The 21,180-nt window shown below is 36.0% G+C and overlaps 1 protein-coding gene across 13 annotated transcripts in view; it reads right to left on the minus strand.

Annotated features, from left to right (window-relative positions):
- DENND1A (DENN domain containing 1A) overlaps positions 1 to 21,180 on the minus strand; it is a 215,024-nt gene that overhangs the window by 177,640 nt on the left and 16,204 nt on the right. For 12 of the 13 annotated variants that reach the window (XR_012625890.1, XR_012625891.1, XM_074846662.1 and 9 more), the window contains exon 3: positions 341 to 384. The exons of the other annotated variant lie outside the window; for it this stretch is intronic. Coding sequence is in view for 8 of the 12 variants with exons in the window: in XM_074846662.1 (XP_074702763.1) it covers positions 341 to 384 (44 nt within the window). In the remaining 4 variants the exon portion in view is untranslated. The remainder of the gene's footprint in view (positions 1 to 340; positions 385 to 21,180) is intronic. 13 annotated transcript variants of the gene reach the window in all.

Below are 21,180 nucleotides of genomic sequence, written 5' to 3' on the forward strand. Positions count from 1 at the left end.
TAAATATAGCTATAAACCTTTCAGACAATGAAGTGAGGACTGCCAAATGAACTGCAGGCTGTGGCACCTAAAGGCAAAAAGTGAAATTTATTAATCAATTTTCCTTCCAGCTCTCATGTTTGCTTGTAAAAACTAGATTGTAAAACAATCTTATGAGATCCAAAATTCTTCCGTTTTCTGCTTTAAATGTGAAAATGTTTTTATCCTTATGCTCCTAATTACAGCTTCTTTTTCTTTCTAAGAATGCATTTATCTCTTTCAGTAAAAAGAGCAGCAATAATATGTTGAACAACCCTGAAATAAATTTTGTCATGTAAAAAATTAATTACGCATTCCAAACCTGGTCACTGTAGCCCTCTGGGAATTGCCTCCGCACCTCAGGATCTGTAAATAATTGACAGATAATATTAATTGGCTTTGGATTAGTGAGCAAGCACAGAATCACACATTAATATTTGATCAGAAGATGATAGCAACCCTGGCAGGGGATCCAAGGAGGGCAGCTGAGGCTCCTATGTTGATAAGAGCAGGGAAGGACTTTTCAAGGCTCTGCCTTTACCCTCCTCCAGAAAGACAAAAACTGTATATAAAACATACACACGCAAAACACATGAAATAAAAATGTCAGTGTGTACATACACATGCATATACACACACACATGTATGTAAATATATATATTTGTATGTGCGTTATTGTATAAGAGATGTCCTGGTGCTACACTGAACTTTAGGCTGTTACCTTCTGCGATATCTTTCTGGCTGCAATTTGCCAACTAGGCTCGTCACCAGAAAACGGTTACCAAAGGCACTTACATTTTGGTTTTAATCAGATAACTAGTTTTACCAGCTATAGACACTGCGTTGATTAACCTCCATAGATAGTTTTCAGTGATACCAGATTACAGATCTCTCAGAATTACTTTATATCAATGTTAAGGTATGCTGCTGAAAAAGCAAAAATATTTATTCAGATTTGAAAGAGGTAATTAACATAGCCCTGGAACCTCTGTCATTAGGAAAGCAAATGTTAAATGCTTCAGATTAGCAAGCGTTCAAGTCTGATGCAATGTCCGTATTCCTTTGGCTGTCAGAATAAATAATATGGTAGTATTCCCTGAAAAGTTATCTTAAATTTAATTAGAGATGTTCATAAAACAACAGAATATCATGATTGAAATTATTTATACGACAACCTATTTAAAACAGAACTCTTCAAAGCCATCCATTTTTCAAAGGAATATGGCTGAGAAGGCCAGATTTCATTCTACAAAGAATTCTTTTAATTACAAAAACCATACAACAATCATGCCAGAGTTCAGAATAAACACATAATGCATGAAAAAAAATCAACTGGTATCCTATGCAGTTTCTACCGTGTGTGCAATCAGATGGGTTTGGCTGCACAAGGCTTGGCTTGCTGGAGACACCGTTTCCACAAATTTTGATCATTACGGAGGGAGTGACGTTGCACACGCAGTCTCTACTGCTGAATTATTGCTACGCTGCATTGTAGCTAACGCTTGAGGGGAAGAGAGTCTTTTTTATGACACATGCACCATCCACTGCTATTTCAGAATGGTCCCACTCCAGGCTTCTCATTGGCAAAGTCTACTTTAGTAATAAAGTAGTTGATCGGTGATACAATTGCTAGCAGATGCAAACTTTTTATTAAGGTGTATTCTTTTTACATCAGAAATACAGCAAGACTGTATGTTAATAAACTTCCTAGCTTAGCTTTTTCCAGACAATCAGGTGCTTAGTTTTAACATTTCACCATTACACACATACAATTACATACACAATATATCAAATTTTACATATGCATATTAGCAAACCCTTCTACACTAACATAACAAAGTAGAAGTAGAAAGCAAGGCATCACCTTTTAAAGCCTTAGTTTGAAAATTCTTAAATCTATATGCAGGTAAGCGTGCTAAGTGTCCAAACATGCAAACAAATGTGAACAGCTGAACTCACATCAACAGTCCTTTATACACAATTAACAGGACAATACAGTTTCATATTTCACCAAAGCAAGCACAGTATCAGTGATGAAACCATGCAACATCTATTACGATGCATATTCTTAAATATTTTAAAAATGAATTATTTGAGGTTAAACTTTCATTGATTTGTTTTTTTCTGTGAAATCCTGAAATAAATTTGCAAATCCAAGTATATAATATTGCTTAAACAATCTGTAACGGTGCCTGGAACATGATACTGACATTACCCCCCTTCCCACTTCTATTGACCCATTGCTCTCAAACTTAATATAAATACATATACACATACTGACACACAGAGCATTTTATCATTTACCATTTTTTAAGGAAATAAGGAATTAAATTGCAACATAAATCCATAATGTCTTTGCTCTAAACACATTCCTCTGTAGATCGCAATCCACATTCTCCACTCTTTAAAAATACAGCAAAACAGATCAGTCATACCAAGTAGTTGTGTGTGTGTGTCTAAGCAGGTGTTTTCCCTGTTTTCCTGGCATCTCAAAAGCCTGGCTGTTTCAGGAGCTCACTGGCACGAAGGAAGGCTCATAGGAACCTATCTGACAGTATTTATGTAGACCCTGAAAGCTGCTAGCCACATCACTGCCCAGAAGACAGAGGTGCATTGTACACCACTTTGCAAGATACCAAGATTCCCTCCTAAGCACTGGTAGCTGAAAGTTATCGTGGGCAAATAAATACATACCAGTGCTTTTATCATCTCAGAGGCCACCTTACAAACCTTTCTCACTAAAATGAAACAAAACACAACTTCAATAATAACTGAAAAATCACAGCCAAGGATATTTTGTTACGCACCTCTGGTTTTAATTCTAGCTTTGTCTATATACATCAATTTTCATTCAGAGTTTTAATTTAAATTTTTAATTCGGAGGTTTTTATTTCCCATCGTCCTCATCTCTTACAAGGACCACTACATTTTGTACATCAGTTGACTAGACTATACACTGAACAGGATTTGGCAAAATTTTCCATGTTGACTCATTCACAGCCCTTGTCTACAGCGTGGAGTGCAGTGCAGAATTAAAATGCAGTTATGGTGATTACCAATACAAAGTAACAAACAATAATGTCCCCACCACCATCACTACATCAGAATCTATACCTCCAACATTTCTTTAATATCACTACCCAGTAGTGGAGGATATTTCAATTTTCAAGGTTACTGAAATGTACTGAGTACTGATCTACTACAAAATTCTTTTCCTTATTTATTTCAGAAATTACGCATTTCTGAATATTTGTTCTTTAGGGGTAAATAACACACTGGTGAAAAATTAGACCGTGGGTTAAGATCTTTACAACGCACCTAAAATCAGATCACCTTTATAATTAGCTTAAGACTTGCTTCCGAAACAAAATTTTGTCACATGCTCTTGCCATGGAAAGACTTGTGACATAGCCTTGCTGCAAGCGCAGCACCATTTCGATCCCTGCGGGTTCCTCTCCTCGCACGGAAGCGGCGATACCGACAGCCATCCCCAACATTGCTGGGCCAGGCTACGGGTGAACACAAGAGGCTGGCCTCCACCTTCTCTGGAGAAAAGGCAGCAAGGATGGATTAGCTTTTGCTGCTGTGGTTTGCAGACCACAAGAGGCAGGGATGCCACGTTTGAAGAACCCTTCCTATACATCATCCAGCATAGTTACTCATAAACTGTAAGTACATATTTAGAGTATCTAGTTCTCACTTTGTGTCTTCAGTGAGCTTGGTAACAGGAGAAAACTGAAGACCCAAATCCCCTCAAAACCACAGGTAATAGATCTTATTGAAATGGACCTTTTAAGCAAGTCAGTAACACAAAATGGAGAGTTTCTAAACTTTTCCACATTGTAGTTTGTTGACTGTAATAAAATTTTTACTTTGCTATTACATAGTCTTTTCTACATCTCTTAACTAGTACCATTCCACTCTTACTTGTGTATTGATCTATATCCTAAAGGATAAATTATTTCTACCTCTTTAAAATCAGACAGTAAAATATCCACACTGCAAGGCCCAACGGGAAGACAGGAGGAAATTTGCTGGATGCTTGCTGTGCAGACTTCAAGCAACTGAAGTAGTTACGGCTGTTTTCAAGACCAAGCAACCGAGAACATCTGAATCTGAGCCTTGGCGAATTGATATCCTCACGTAGACAGCACTATTTGACTCACCAGATTAAACATTACCACACTGTCATTTAGAAAATGATGCGACTGATTAGAGTCCCCACCTGAGACAGTTTCTACAGGTTCAAGATGAACGTGTTCTGAAAGCACACAGCCTACAATTATACTTTCATCCAAAAAATGGATCTCTCAGTGCTATGATATATTCATAAGCTAAGTTGTCTTTAACATAAAGACTTCCTACATCAATCAACTGTATACATTAGAAGAAATTTAATTTCATCCACAATGCATTAAATGCATGGAATTAACTTAATTTCTCATCCACCAATTTCAATGGAAATAACAGCAACATGTACTTAGCTGGATGAGCAAAGTGGAGATGCACTGGGTGTCAGATGCCCGTTCCAACAGTGGGATATATAGCTTCTATAGTCTGCTTTTGATGTCACATCTCATAACAGCATCAGAACGGCTAATCTGTATAACCTGGAACCCTACAGTTAAAAAAAACACCTTCAAATTATGCCTGGCAGCCACACACTTGCACGTCCTCATGTTTTTACAAGTACTTTATATTTAACATTGTGTCAGCTCCATCACTTCAGCTTTTAAATGGTCTGGGAATATTTACTAAACTTTTGGTATCTTTATTTGGAAAACACTACACAATGGAAAAAGAAACTATATGACATCTTATTATAGCTTTCATCACTTTATTAATATTTCACAGTTAATCTAATGTTGATTTGAAAAGTGTTTTCAACTATGCTTACCCACACATACGTACACAGTAAAATTATATTTGAATTCTATGTGGTCATTACATGAAGTTCCAGGAAGCTGGAGCACTCTCACTAAGCCAAAAGGATCTACAAAAATACATATATTTAAATAGTGGCCATCAAGACACCTGACTTTATGAAATATAAACATCTACAAAACAAACACTACTATTACTCAGTATGGCCGGGCTCTCCATTGGAAGGATAAGCACAAGGCACCTAATAATTCCAAGGGACACAATATTCAAATTATTCTGAACAGGGGAAAGCTGTCATACCAACAGAGGAATACTGGAGGGTAGTTCAACTGAGCATTCAGGATTGAGCTTTAATCAGCACCACTAGTATCAGTAAAATAGGCTTCACCACCCATATGAAATACTTGGTAAAGACTTGAACATAACTGACTGTTGACTCTGCCTATAAAACTAAAGTAACTTGGAAACTTCAAACACTTTTGCTAACAGAAATTTGTTTTGCACGCTGCATGCAAACAGTATTAGATGTCGCTCCACTGTATCTCCAGACAGTAAGAAAACCCTTTGCAACTCAAAACACAGTGAACACTGTTATTCTAGGTACTTAACGGGCTTTCTAATGAAAAGATGCTCAAATATTTTTCTACTTTAATACCCCATAGGCAAAGTAAACACATGTAAAATTCTTTTTTCAAGTTCAGAAGAGTGCAATCCATTTGCTGAGATCAGAACAAGGGAAGAGGCAGCCTGAAATCCCAACCAATCTCTTGCATAGTCGCAGCAAAGTACAGAGCTTGAAGATTTCCAGTGCACCAGTCATGTATAAAGTTATAAAGCATTAAAAGCTCAGCTGAGGTCAGCAAAAGGAGACATTGCAAAACAATGAACAAACGCAGTGAAAGTTCACAACAGAAAGAAAAAGAAAAGTCACATGAATTATGGAGCTGCTTCTCAAACTAAACTTTTCCCCAAACCGCAAAACATGAACTCTAAGTTGTGCTACAGGTTGAACTTGTATGTTGATGGTAACTTAATATTTCCTGTTTATCTTTCATTACATCCGATTTTGTAGTTTCAGCTCACAAAAGATGACAAGATCCGCAGAGTTTCTGCCTAAAGCAAGTGCTGACAAACTTCTCTGGAAAATGACTGCATATTAATATTAATAGCATGCTGAAATATAGCTCCAGAAATTGTTAAGTTACAGGTGTAAAGCAGGACGTGTACAAACAATACCATCCCAAAATAAAGCTAAAATACACCAACTTATCTGCAATCTCCCATTCTTGTATGGGTGCAAGTGCAATGAAATAAACAGACCTCACAAATTTAAATTAAAACTGTTGGTACTATGAAAAAAGTCAACCAAATTTTATTCCTGATGTTTACACTCAGGTTTAAAAAGCTTCTAAGCCAATGACATGTCATACGAATTTCCTAAGATTCATGAGCGACTCCCCTGAAGTCAGGGTGGGTTCACTTACCAACCTGACGCACATCACCGTAAGCCTCTTCCCAGAGGGTGCAGCTCCACACAAAGCAGCTGCTGCCCACGGCATCCAGGCTGGCCAAAGACCTGGGGATCCACCAGCCCTTACAGCTCGGGGCGGACACTCTGTTCTAGGGCGGACCAGTTAGGAAAAACATACGAAATAGATCACATGGTTCTCTTTGAAGCTGTTTCCTTTGCAACTATTTTAAGAGGTGCTTTTGAGGGAAAATACTGAATCACTTCTCATATGAACAATATGTGACATTTTTGTAACTGAACATATTTTTTTATTTTGAAAAGGGGTAAGAAAAGATAATGCTATTTCTCAGTGATACAAGGATAAAACTATTCTGCTCTGTACAGCAGCATTTTGATTCCTTGCCATGCATTTACAGAGCATCAAAAAAAGGGTAACACTGATTCCACACTAAGCGAACAGTTTTCGTTGCTAACACATTTAGTTTTTCCCTCTATTAGTGGAGATTCTACCTCACATCTATGCACATTATGTACAGCATTGTATTGATTACTCAACCATATTCAAGCTATTATTGTTATTATTTTAGTAAATATGTGAATGTTTCCAAGTTCTAAAACCTATTTCTGCCTCTCCCTACAGAATCTTGTTCAACAAAAAGCCAAATACAGAAGAATATTGAAATTAGCTGTGAACTGTATAATCCCATTGTTCAATTTCATGGCATTTAAGACACTACCTTCCCTCCTCACAAGTCTAGATGTTAATCCATGCTGTAACCTGATTTAATTTTCCAGATGACAGGATGGGAACATGCTACAATGACATATTAGTGTAACTATGCTGCTCTTTTACTCTCAACTTTTCTTACATCATAAACTGAAGAGTTTTGCTTTTAAAAGAGGCATGCTTAGTTATTTCTAAAAATAGCACAACTCAAAGTGGTCTGTATCTGAAGTGTATGGAAATTATAAAACCAGGGAAGTTCTTCAAAAAAGTATCAGAAAATACTTCCCAGAGTTAACCACACAAAACAAATACATACTAACCTGTTTCTTCTGATAAAAGTCAGCCAATTCAATCCATACTGGCTACAAATCATTCAGACATACTAATCTCAAATTGAAAAATACAATGAAAATTACCTCATTTCTCCTCCCTAACTAAATGATTTATCTCATCCTCTTCTTTAAGTTCTTTATAGCTGCAATCCCACTAAAATGAATTGGAATTCCATTCAGAGCAACTTTAATTTAAACACCCACTACACATTATAGTACTTATGCAGCACAACTAAAAAGTAATGTAAACTTCTTTCCAAACCTCTGCAAACTCCTTGATGTCCTGTATTCAGTACAGCCGAACAGTTCTGCTTGCCCCTAAACTGCTGCAGACTTAGCATGCAGATAACATCTCAGAGTGGGGGAAGAGGGGGAGGAGGGGAAAGGGGGGGGGGGGGGGGCGTGGAGAAAATGTGGGAGAGGAAAAAAAAAACCTACACACACAAGAAGACAGACAAGAAAGCTCAGAACAACTTCTGGCAGAAAATACACATGGAATAAAAATTGTATTTTTCTGGATGTGAAGCTTTAGGACTTCAATCTTGTCTTCTTAAAGTACTCCTTATTCTAAAAGTGCATGTCAGAAAACAACCAAGATGTACGTGAAGATTCTGTAAGAATGTCTTACAAACTATACCAAAAAAAAAAAAAAAACAAAACCAAAAAACAACCTGCCAGCACCACAATGCATGTAACTGAAGTCACCCCAAAATATCAATATGCATAGTAAGCATATATAGCAGGTTCAATAGTCAAAAATACAACCCACATGAGAATAGTATGCAATGAAACTATTCACCTAGCAGATCACGTTTCAAACAAACCTATTTCTAGGATATAGTCTGCATCTTTGTGACAAGTTAGGCATAAGTACATGGACATGGACCTATGGTTCTCAGTTACTGAGGTTTTTGTGAATGATGTACAACCACCAGTGGAGTGAATCAGCAAGTGCCATGTTCATCGGCTGCTGTTCAAATTGACATTTTGAGTCCATTGACATTAACGCCATAAGAAAACCAGACTTGCAAGTTTGCCTGCCTCTCTCAACAGAACATTTGGAAGCCTGCCCTGCAAGTGCCAAAAACCTCACTGGTAACATGAAAATGCTTTTCACAACAGTTTAATCTAGAAACAAAATATAAGGCTTGCAACTCACACACAAAACGCTGTTCAGAGTTCAGTAAAATGATCTAAAAGCAGGAAAGACTGAGAGCAAAGGCAACATAAAATATACATCATAGGAAACAGGAAGGAAGAGAGAAAACCAGAACAGATTAAGGAAATCACTATGATTTCCATAATTGTTTTTATATTATTAACACATCAAGAGTCAGAGGGGCAGCGAGGAGCAAAACTTTCCTAGGCAGTGTTCAGCAATATCTTATAGATATATTCCAAAAATCCTTCCAAAATAAAGCAGGTTAAGCTACAACTTCCTTGTGGATTTTTACTTAAGCTAATATACAGCTCTCCAGAATAAAGAGATGTGGAGCCCTAACATATATAGCCCTAACAGTACCAGAACCTGCAAACGTTGTCAAAGTTGCCCTAATGTTTCAGTACACTTGGGGTGGCTGGGAGTTCCTAACTGTTCTCCTCGCAGCAGTTTGCCAGTGCAGGTACTAGTCCATCAGCAGCTTCACAACCCATTCAGAGTAAACCTTACACAGGAGACTTTCATTGCTCCTAGCATCCAAACCAACTTCCCATCTAAAGGGGCCTTGGTTAAATTCATTTTACAATCCTGTTAAAAACCTAAAGTACAATAAGTGCAAAATAGAAACATCACTCGTATTCATTGCCTTCTACAGAAAGAGGAGGCTACATTAGTTTCCTTGTAGCAACTCCTAATTGGTTACTTGGTATCAAACTGTTGAACTGTCCAGCTTGCCACTGAAAAGGCATTTAAGCATCACTTGGACATTCCACTACAGAAAAGTAGTAGAGTTCAGAATGGCATTTCCAGCTTCCTCTGGCACAGTTACAACTTTGAAAGAATCCGTTCTTCTGTTTCAATACCATTTGAAGAGCTGAAGTATCATGAAATAAACAGATGATGGAGAATTTAAAAATAAATTAAAAAACCACAAACTAAAACCACCACTGAAGTCAGCTGCGATCTAAATGTTAATGCAAGCATAACCACAAAAAGAGTCAGTTCAGTTTATATTTTATTTCAAATCTCTTCTGTAGTATGAAGTCAGTCATCTCTTTCCCAAGGAACAAGATCAGCTCTTCCCTTCCACAGCATTAAGTTGTAAAAGGAGCAGGTCAAAAAGCAATGGATTGAAGAAAATGCATGTGTCAGATTGAAGATCTGATAAATGATAAGGATATGGGAAGAGTTTTGCATCAGATGAGTTAGGCCTAAGGTAACATGCTCCAGCTTCAACTGCTTTTATTTACTCCCTTGGATTCTCATATGGAATGGTGCCAGGTTAATCAAACCTTTATCAATTCTTTTAATGGAAGCTGTGAAACAATTGTGTTGCAAGCACCAAGTGTTCAATATATGAAATACGTTTGGGGAATTACTTCTATATTAAATCCTTAACTCCTTTTGTTTCATCCATACCAAGAAATCAGTTTTAAAAAGATCAGTTGTGCAACAGTACAGATTACTTTCTCTTCTACTAACATTCAAAACTTAAGGAGACATTAGATCTTCAGTGATCAGCAAACTTGGAATTACTTCTTTACAAGGAAGGGCAGAAAACTTTCAATCCAGATTAATTTTTAAAGTGATGATCCTGATATAACTAAAGATAGATCTATAAAAATGGGATGCATAGGATAGAGCTAAACCTGAAATAACAAAGATCAAAAACAGAAGACAAAAAAAGTACTTATTTCAAGTCTTGTTTGTTACATGTTTCTCCCATCTTCATTTGAGGTCTTCAGATCTTTTATATGCAATGGTTAATTACTTTGGTGATACCTCAAGTCCACATTAAAGCACGGTTGATGAATCTTTTGAGTTTGCTTTACTATGCACTTAAGGGGATATTTCTCTTCATAACCATCTGTTCTTCAACCAACCCAGAAATTTAGTACTACTGGAAATCTAAGCCAAACTCCAGGAGACCTGCAAGGAGCAAATTTTGAATGGATTATGGTTTTAATCCTTTTTTTTCCCCCCCTGTAATTTTAGTCAACAAATTATGCAGCAGCTAAAACTTGCAAAAAATACAATTAGGTAACATCCTACTTCAGTGTTCAAGAAGTCCACAAAAATAAAATATGAAGTGTTTTGAAACATTTTACAGGCTGCCTGTAATAATTATACAAAAGAGTTTAAATGTAGAAGTTGAATAGGAACACCTACTTTATGTGGGCTTTTTTGTTTTTAATAATTTTTTAATATATTTGTGTTTGATCAGTATATTCTTTTCTCATAACCTTTTCACCACTCTATAAATTTAATAGAGATATGTTTCAAGTGCTCAGGCCATGAATACTGTATTTGTTTCTCTTCTGCCTCTTTGTATTTATATTCCGAGACAGCAGAGTTGCCTGGTGACAGCCTCTTCACTTCAACAGCAGCTGGCAAGCCCTCCTTGTCCTGAAAATATGAAAGAAACAGTTAACTAATATTTCATGCTATGACTTAAATGTGACAATCTGGAAGTGCCAATACCACACAGGGTAGGATTTACAAGATAAGATTTTTCTTAAGTTTCAGAAGCAATAAAGGAAGAAAAATAAACAGACCTTCATCACACATAGCTAGCATGCAGCAAAAATTAATCCATGGTACATCCTCTAGAGTTTAACAGTACCAGATGCAAGTGGTGATTGTGTAAATCTGCCAATTTAACTTATATTTCCAGAGTGCAAATTCTCAAGTTACACAAGATGAGACCAAAGCAACTAGAGTTCTGACATTGTTACAAGAAACAGTCACCCTCTTTAATATTTACAACACATGTATTTCAAATTGCTTATGTATGCCTATCTGTTTTCCCAAGATTACTGCTTCTGCTGAAGGTTCAAGCATATGTAACCCAAAACAATTTCTTTAAGCTAGCTTTTAACAGCAAAAATAAAAGATTTATATTTGTAAAATTAGAGTTTATAGTCAACTTAATTTATACGTAACACTGGCATATTAATAAGCACCTTCATTCAAAAAAACCCTTTCTCAAATAATTTTAAGATAAATTTTTACATAATGTCACATTTTCTACTTTCCTGTGTCAACCAGATAATTTCTAATTCTCTTTGTTGTTTTGAAAAAAGCCATTTTAATGTCATACTGCTTTTTAGAAATACTATACTACAAGGAACTCATGTAAAACCACAATGTGGCCATGGCAATCAATCAACTACATTACAAAACCTAAAGGAATTGCTAATGAAAACAAATAGTATTTTCCAACATACCACCAGGCTTTTCATTACTAGAAAATACTTTGAGTTTTATAAATATTTTCCAAACTGCTTTATTTTCACCATTTTTGGTTTTCGTTTTAATGATATTATGGCCATTTTAATTTGCTAATAACCTATATTTTCCATGTATTACAGAACACTTTACAATCACCTAACTTTTTTTTCATCTCTTTCCAAAATTCACCAACCATAATAAATTCAGATAGACATATTATTAGGCAAATACATACAAGTACTGCAGAAATATATTCAATGTTATATGGACCGTCACATTTCAGGTTTAATCTGAACTGACTCAAAAAGCACTTGGAACAAAAGTGTTCTAGCCAACCATAAGTTCTTGAAGTGTTGTACTAAAAAAGAAAAAAAACAACCCTGCTCTTCAGCAACTGTATAATTGCCTAAACTACAGAGAAAATACCTTCTTTGTTAAACATGCAACAGTGAATACTGATTTCTAAGCCCCAAGCTATGTAACTTTATAATGTTTAAAACTCTGACCTTACTTTCATACTTTCAATATTGATAGTCTCAAACTGTTTTCAGTTTCAAAGTTATCATGTGTTACTTTAGTAGAGCACCACCAGCTCCCAATGACACCGCTCTGCGTTATTGATCTGCACAAATATCATCTCTTATGGGAATCTCCCTGCATAGCAATACAAGATTTTACAGAAAACAAGCTCTTCAGAATCATTTTGATGGCTTCAAAAATTTCTATTATTGCACCTCTGTTTATTTCAGGATGCTTTAGTTACTCAAATGGCATTGAAACAGTAAAAACGGATTCTATCAAAGATGAAATCCTGACACAGGAAACTGAAAATCCCATTCTTAATTCTATTGTTTTCTTTAGTGGAGATGTTAACATAAATACTTTTTGACATGTATAGTAAAATATATCCTACCTATCATACAATGAATCTGATTCATATATGTTTCATTATCAACAAAGGACAGCCAAACCTAGCTATCATTTTTGAGGAGACATTATTATAAAGAGTAATACGATGGCTGTGGTTCCTACAATGTACACATGCTTAGAGACTCATGCTTAATGCATTCAGAACCAGAAATCTATGGTATTACGTGACCCTAACCGACCAATAGCTTCAATGGTCACCAACTCACTCCTAAGTTTGAAGGTGTGCGAGATCATATATGAAAGACAGCAATAATTATTTTGCTGATACACTTCAGAACTTCACCTTGTACCCTTCAGTACTCAAGTTCCCCTTTTTGTTTCTGCTTGAACAGTGTAACAAGCCCATCTCAACTTATCAGTCATTAGTACTGTTCAGTCTATCAAAATGCAAAAGAAAATTCGTAAGGGCCACTAAGCTGGAAGCAAGTTTAAAAAAAATTAATCGGAGACTGGTCACAGTGAGCCTCAACTAAGGCTACAGCATCGCTGAGGTCTTGTGAAAGCCTATAAGAGGAAAGTTTGTAAAAACAGAAAAAGCATTCAGTATACTCTCCTGCAAAAAGTTTCTGTGGAGTCGGATGTGTTGATGACAGAAGTTGAACTTCTTGAACACTATTTAAAACTTAGTGGGGGTGAGGGGAAAGAGGTCCTAGCATGGAAAAACACACCTCACGTAGCTAATGACTGTGAGATGAAAGAAAAAGAAAAATCACTGAGTGTTCAGCTACTCAGAGTGACTTCTCTCTTTTGGAGTAAAACTGGACAGCACCAAGCACTGCAAGAGAATTGTGGGCATATTTACAATTTGCAGTATTGACCTATTTCATATCTGCAATGCTTTTAGCTACTACTTATTAACAAAGCTCACTTTATGCCACGTGTGCTGCTATAATAAAAAGAAGGTCTCTGAGAAAGTAAGTTTAGCACATTTAAAGCAGTACTATCAGCCTGAAGAATAATTTGGTTTATATAAAGAGGAGTTTGCTGATATTCACTGCAACTAGACAAGAAATCTATCACCTCACTAAAAAAACCATTTTTGTTACTGTAGAAAAGGTAAGGGTATCAAAAGGATTTTTAACTGCAAAGTAGAGATGCACTAGGAACATTTTAAGGTATTTGATACTTCCAAGATGTATGATAGCACATATTCAGCTATCAAGATGCTCCTGAGGTAGTGGACTAGTCTAGTTCTGAGCAGGAACGCTTCATAATCATGTTATATTCATTTAATAGCCAGTGCTGGAAATCAGGTGTGCATAAAACTAGCAATTTCATTAATTTCCTTTCACACTTCCTTGCCCAGCTTTATTACACAACAAACTTCCAACTACACTTTTAGACTTTTTCAAGAGCTCTGCCAATTCTTTTCGAAAAACATTTTTTTTTCTTCACTACCAACTCCAAAGGTAGTCTAAAAATGCAACTTTAATTCACTTGCACAATTTTTCTCCACAGGTTGATCCACAAAGTGCTGAAGTGCAGACAGTCATCAACTCCCAATGTGCTGACATGCAAATCTACAGAGGGTGACTCAGGGAACGAGGAGCGTAACTTGTTACGGCCAGTTGGCAGCACAAACAGTCTCCAGTATCTGCACATCATCACTGATCTGCAAGAACATCCAGTATCACACAGGAGGGAAAGCTGTGTCCTGCAGCCAGTAAGTCCTCAGAAGCAACTTCTCAAAATAACTGAGAAAGCTGATGGAGTAGAACGTTCAGAGAGCCATTCTTCCCAGAGTGCTTGGGAGAAACATCCCTGATAGCAAGAGGTACACTTGCATTACTGCACACAATCATACGCTTGGCACTGATAAGCAGCATGAGGGGAAGCAGTTTTCAACAAATCTTAAAAGACTAGAAGTAAGCTCAAGAGCTGCAGCTGCTTTTATCAGAGAAGCACACCTGAGGAGTGTATACTCTTTTTTCATTATCTCATACCACATCTAATTGGGCTTCTAAGCTCTCTGCTCCCTAGCTGCTTTTTCCAGTTCTGAATTCACACCACCTTTGAATTCTCTTGATTAGAGTACAAAGTATCAACGGGTCATTTCTAAAAACTCTCCTTCCCGTTAAACTCTCTTATTTGCCCTCTATCCAATCATACATTTTGGAGTAGGAACAGCATTTACAGTAATTTACTTGTTGAAAAATAAACCTATATCGTGAGTTCTAATATAACACCAGTACTTCATGTCATAATTGTTCCATAGAGGCTCTATCACCTTTTCTTAAATGATCAAACTAAGGACAAAGTTCTCTCCATCTTTTTATACAAACATATATGCTTAATTTTTAAACATGAAAGATTAAATTAGAAGTTACACACACAAACACAACTCCTTTTAAAAAGGCTCAAAACACTGTATTTACATCTGCAAGTACTCACTTTATTACTACAACCTTTATAACAGAGCTTAGGTTTGCTTCAAACAAAACAGGGTTCTCAGCGATAGAAGCACAAGAAAAAGCCCTGCATACAGTTAGTCTACAAAGAATTAACTGGATTAATTAGCAAGGGATTTGAGAAGCAGCTTGGAGCTAGAAAACCAAAACACTAAATTGTTTAAATACTTTGGCAATGGATCAAGGTTTCTAGGCAGCCCTATGTTCCATTCTCTCCTTTTTTTTTTTTGCTCGGTGTTTTAACACATTTAACCTGACGAGGTACTTTTTCATGAGATATGAATGACACTGTCAAAATACCAAAAAAGAAGATGTGAATTAAAAAATGCCACAAGCTGTTAGCAATTCTGCCAACATGTATGAGCCCAGGCAACATTAATTAAAAATCAATAGCTTAGGACATAAATAGCTCTTATCTCTGTTATAGTATATCTCTAACATAACTCTTTATTAAAGAAAAAAAAAAAGCCAGTGTCTTTGCTATTATACTGACTGAATTGACCACAACAAAGAAAAAGAAATAAGGCAAAAACACTGAGCAAAGAAACACATCTAAGAAAGGGAGGACAGGAGTATGAATGATTGGAATGCTTCAACCTTGCACTATCATTAACACATAACTGGCTGGAAATAGCCCCACTGCAAACACTTGCAGAATAAGTTACCAGGAAGAACATTTCAGGTTTTTAGTGCTAATATGATTCTATATCAAATCCTGCACGCCAAGGAAATAAGAACAACGTACACATCTTTCTGTCAGCTAGAGCTTATTAATCAGTATTTTTAATATGAATCTCAACTAAAGATTAAGTTACTGTAAATTCTCCAATAATTACAAAATAAAGGTGAGAAAGAGACAGGAAATTGCACTTTTTCTTCTCTAGTGATACGGTCTTCAAGATAAAGTTACATTAGAATGCATCAAAGCTAAAAGATTTAAGCTAAACTAGGAACTTAAACCACCACTTTTGAAAAAGCTGTTTTCAAGCTTACAGAGTACCAAACATGTGAAAGACTTAAACCCATTTCCTAACAAGAGGTCACCTACAGCACACCAAGCTGGATGTGCAGTTTGGGTCTGCCGTAACTCCTAGACAATCGTGACAATTTAAATTTCTGCACTGTTTCTACAGAAAATTTATTAATATAAAAAAGAATATGTAAGAATCATACTGAAATAGAAAAGTTAAGTTCCATTTTCTTCTTGTCTAATAACTCTTACATTATTCAATTATTTATTAATGATGGATGTACCAAATGCTTCCATCAAAACACAGCAGTCTAAATCAAGGATGAAGAAGTCAACCAGGCACTATTTAGCAAAAATGTATTTATTTGAATTCAAAATAAAAGAGAACATTTCATTTACATAACAACTATGTGTACATATGCCAAGATACTAAAACACTGTAAAATTTCTGTGGAAGAGCAGATCATAAAATTGTAGCACCCTTAAGGTGGAACTCTCAGGACAAAAGGATTATTTTGAGAGTCATGATTACAAATGTGAGCTCTCAAGAACGTCTGACAGCAGATGACCACATGCAAGCACTGTCCCACTCAACTACAGAACACAGACCCGCAGATGAACAGCAACACCAAACTTTGGACAACACTACGGCGGCCAGCCAGTCATTCGGGAACTAAGAGTCCAGAACATATGAGGAGGCTAAAGTTATTAAAAACAAGGAATAAAGATTGTTTCCTCTGCAAAGAAATTTTTTAGAAATACCAATCTGAAATACTGAATATATAGATGCAGGACATTAGCTTCATAAAATTATATGCCAAGCAGAGCCATATCTATAGGAATAATCAGAGATTAATTGGAAATTCACTTCTATTATGGCAATGTAGTCAAGAAGTACTAACCTTTAAGATCTTAAATGATAACATTTCACTATGTCACTTGGATTCCGAGTCCTATCTTGTAGCTGCAACTTTGGGACGTTCCTACTTCTTCCCATGCCCTTGCCATAATCCCACCTCCCAAAAATTTAGTTTATTGATTAGAGTGCAGCTCAAGAAAATCAAAGGTTCTATTCATAAAGCACAGACGCCAAGTGTCATGACAGGGAAACAGAAGACCTCACTTTTCACAAGACCTTTTGGTCTAACTTTTCACTGAGCTACACTCAGAAATGACATATCCTTCCGTGGGGCAAAGGCGTGAGGGGGAAGAAAGGAGTAGAAGAAAATGTTAACATAAAATTGCCATACTTTTGGGGGGAGAGGGGGCAATTTTTATTTTATTTTTTAAGATATGTTTTTGTTTTCTAAGATTAACATGAACTACCTGGATTCTCAACTGTTCAAATTCCATTCAAGCTATTGACAATTTCAGTTAACCTTTTTTGATGTGTACCCAATACAAGTTCTTGTTGCTGCATTTGATATAACACAATTCTTCATCTAAAAAGGTAAATATGCAATCTTAATTTTTAGTAGGAGAGGTACATTAGAACACAAAACTGCTGCTAATAGTGTTCCCTTATATGGAATAAATTTAAATTCCACCAAGTTCCCCCAATAACACTTTATGTCATTGTAAAAATACAATCACTTTATTAACTTTTCAATCATCTTCTCCACTGAGGGTTCAAGAAAATAAAAAAATTCAGGGGCTTTCTTACATCACCTGTCTTCATTTTATTTTATCATTGTAAATTAAACTGATTATAAGATGCAGAAGTAATTTGTAAACTCTTTCAAGGGACATGATTTACATTTTTCTTCTACAAAGATGAAGATATCCTCCTAACATACTCCACTTGTGTTAAATATTAAATAAAGATACTTATACTACATATATGGCAAAAATAGAAGATATTTCCGAGATGTTTTGGGATTACTTTTAGCATTCTAACGCTGTTTATAATACTGGTGCAAATACTGCCACCAATAAAGAAACAAACATTAAAAAGGTGTCCTTTAAGCTTCCCTTTAAGGCATCTACCATAATCGTATAATTTGCTCTGGACATCATTAAAATGTAAAGTTAATGAGGATTCAGCTGAAAACAGAAGAAATGTAACCTATTTTCAGGCAAAACTTCTAACACTGCAATCAGAGGGAAAACCTCTTTGATGTCTCTTTGTCTCTTCTCATTAATTTTCTTTTGGTTTAAAAAAAACACAAAGGCTGTTTAAACTAAAAAATGCATAGAAGTTTAAACATGGTAATTATAGTCAAGCTGCAATGAGGTCATTAGGTTTTTAAAACTTTGAGATAAACAAAATTGAGATGTATGACTATTTTAAAAACATGTCAATACTCAATTTTAATTGTCCATGTGATTGATACCCACTGTATTCTAAGGATTTAGTCTAGATACAGAATTGCTTCAAGATGATTTAGTGAAGGACCTAATCCCATAACCAGGGTAAAGCAAAGCAATCAAGAAATACATCAAAATGAAAAGCGCTGTAATTACTGTATTATTGGATACCACCGTTTAAGTGCAACAAAGCATCCTTTTTGCAATCTCCATGCAGGGGAGAAGGCAAATTGTGAGATTCTGCTACTCTTTACCTCTACAGTTCATGAAAGAAGAATTATTTAACTTGTTCAATATTTTATATTTACTCACTACATTTATTTCTGTTTATGAATACTGCCAAGGTACACACAAAGCTATATGCTTCTGTTTTAATAGGCTAATTCTTTCCAGCAGAAAATATCTTTAAGAGCTATTTAATTACATAGTACTGACAGAATCTATGATACACTGAAGTGGTATGTATTTTTAGTGAATAATTTACAAGTAATTTTCTCAAACCATAATCAAAACAATTTTTAACACTACTGTGTACAAAAGAAGATGATAGATTATCACAAACACAAGTAGGGCATTTAAGCCATTAAGTAAAAGCAACACATATACAGGACACACATAAAATTATCTTCAGTGTAGAAGGACATTAATCACAATGAAGCAAAATAAACATATCTATAACATTTTTCCATGTGCAAATATCACCTCTAGATAAAAATGGGATGAGATGACATCAATATATTAGTCAGTGGTAATTGTAAGTATGAATTTTAATGCATTTGTAGATGTAGGTTATAGCTGTAATAAAAAGATTCAATCAGGTAAATAATTCTCTAACATGTTTGAGAAACTCCTCTTCAAATTAAACTGAGTAAAAGATCAATAGGCAAGTATCAGATCAAACCAGATACTAGGTGCAAGCGAAGAACAACCTTAGAAGAAAATCTCATACTTAACGCCAAGGAAAGTTTTGGGGGTTGTGTTTTGGTTTGGGAGGGGGTGTGTTTGGGGTTGTTTTTTTCACTCTGCCGTATTTTATTACAATTTGATCCTGCCCTTCACCGTAGGCCAGTTCTGATCTACCATCTCTTCAGCTCACTACTGAAGAGACAGCATCAGCTAATTTCCATTCTGACCGAGCTGTTTCTCATATCCCAGTACCTTTCCCTACTCGCTTGCACTGTCCTAGTGTCATATTCACAAAAAGATAAAGCACATGATTTAAATAACATTAAGTCAAACATGAAGCTTACAAATATGAAAAGTCTACCTATACTACCTGCGTACCTATACTGTGATACTTAATTAGCTATTTTGTCTTCACATTTCAGCATTTGATTTGAGTCTGAATTAACTGTTTTTGATAGGTGTTTTGCCAGAGTGATGATCTGGTTTTAGAATCTTTGGAACAAGAGATCTCAAGGATCTCAAAAGTATCTTATAGGTCAACTAGACATAAATGAAGAGTAAATATTTACTTAGGCAAAATGATGTAACAATCAATTCAAAAAAAGGTAATGTTTCAACTATGTATATTCATAACTACGTAGTTTCAACATCAATGGCTCTTCAAAGGAACTAAAGATGGGAGTCAGTTAACCCCAGTACGATGCAATGAGAGTTGTGAGTGTAATACCCTTCACCACCATTGAAAATCCTAGCACAAATTCTAAGTGGGGAAATTCTTTTGGCTACAATATCCAAGATATTGCTTTAAAAGTACCCACTGTAGGTTCTCTTTTTTTTTTTTTCCATTCTTTCCCTAGGTGTATGTACTGTAATAGCTGATCAAGTCTGGGGCAGACCACGCATTTTTGGCACAGTAAATAGGATTCTTCACTCCAGCTCCTCATCTTTTAACCGGCACTTTCCACCCAGATACAGGGTACTTCTACATGATCTTGTATTATTTGACTATCTATAGTATGCATCATTTGTTTTTACTAGTTAGTTCATCAAATTAGAAAACGTTACTCTCCAAATAGCCAGGCAAGAAATAGTTCAGAAAAATCACAACCAACTTAAACATTGGGGGTTTTGAGGGTTTTGTTTGTTGGGGGTTTTTTTAATCCCCAGGGAAGTATACACAAATGAACTCGCCAGATTATAACCCATTCCAGATAATAGGTTGTGACTATCAGTTGTTTGTTCCCACCCCTCCATCCAAGGTTATCATACTGCAGTTCAGCTTCCTCGGGTTCTACCCCACTCTTCCATGAAGTGAGTCTATTAAAAAGTATATCAAAAGCTGCTTCCATCCAAAAAAAGACATAAAAGTCATCTTCCCAAGAGGCAATAATCTGTCATGTCTGGAATTTTGACAAGTGTTTTACCAAAACTTGGTAGCCCCGGCAGTGCCAAAAAACTCCTTACTCCTCAGTGAGGATTCAGCAGCATTCCCTTAGCATTCCTTCTCCCCTCCCCAGTGACAGAATCCAGGAGAGCAGGTGATACACCTTGTTCACAGATAATGAGCACGATTGGATATTAACAGAACATAATACAGTTCTTTACTATTAAAATGTGTCTTACAGGGAAGTGTACCACCCCCTCGCTGTGAATCAGCATGCTACAGCATTTCATGTAGGAATACTGCAGGATCAGCCTTGTCTCTGGTAGCACAAAAAGTGGGGTTTGTTTTTTTACTACCATTGCCAAAGTCAAACAGTAGTCTTAAATGAATTTTACACTTATATAATAATTTAACTTCAAATTGTCTTTCTAACTGTATTTCAGTCTTTAAAGC

The sequence above is a fragment of the Strix aluco genome, chromosome 20, assembly GCF_031877795.1.
Source record: "Strix aluco isolate bStrAlu1 chromosome 20, bStrAlu1.hap1, whole genome shotgun sequence".
Taxonomy (NCBI): Eukaryota; Metazoa; Chordata; class Aves; order Strigiformes; family Strigidae; genus Strix; species Strix aluco.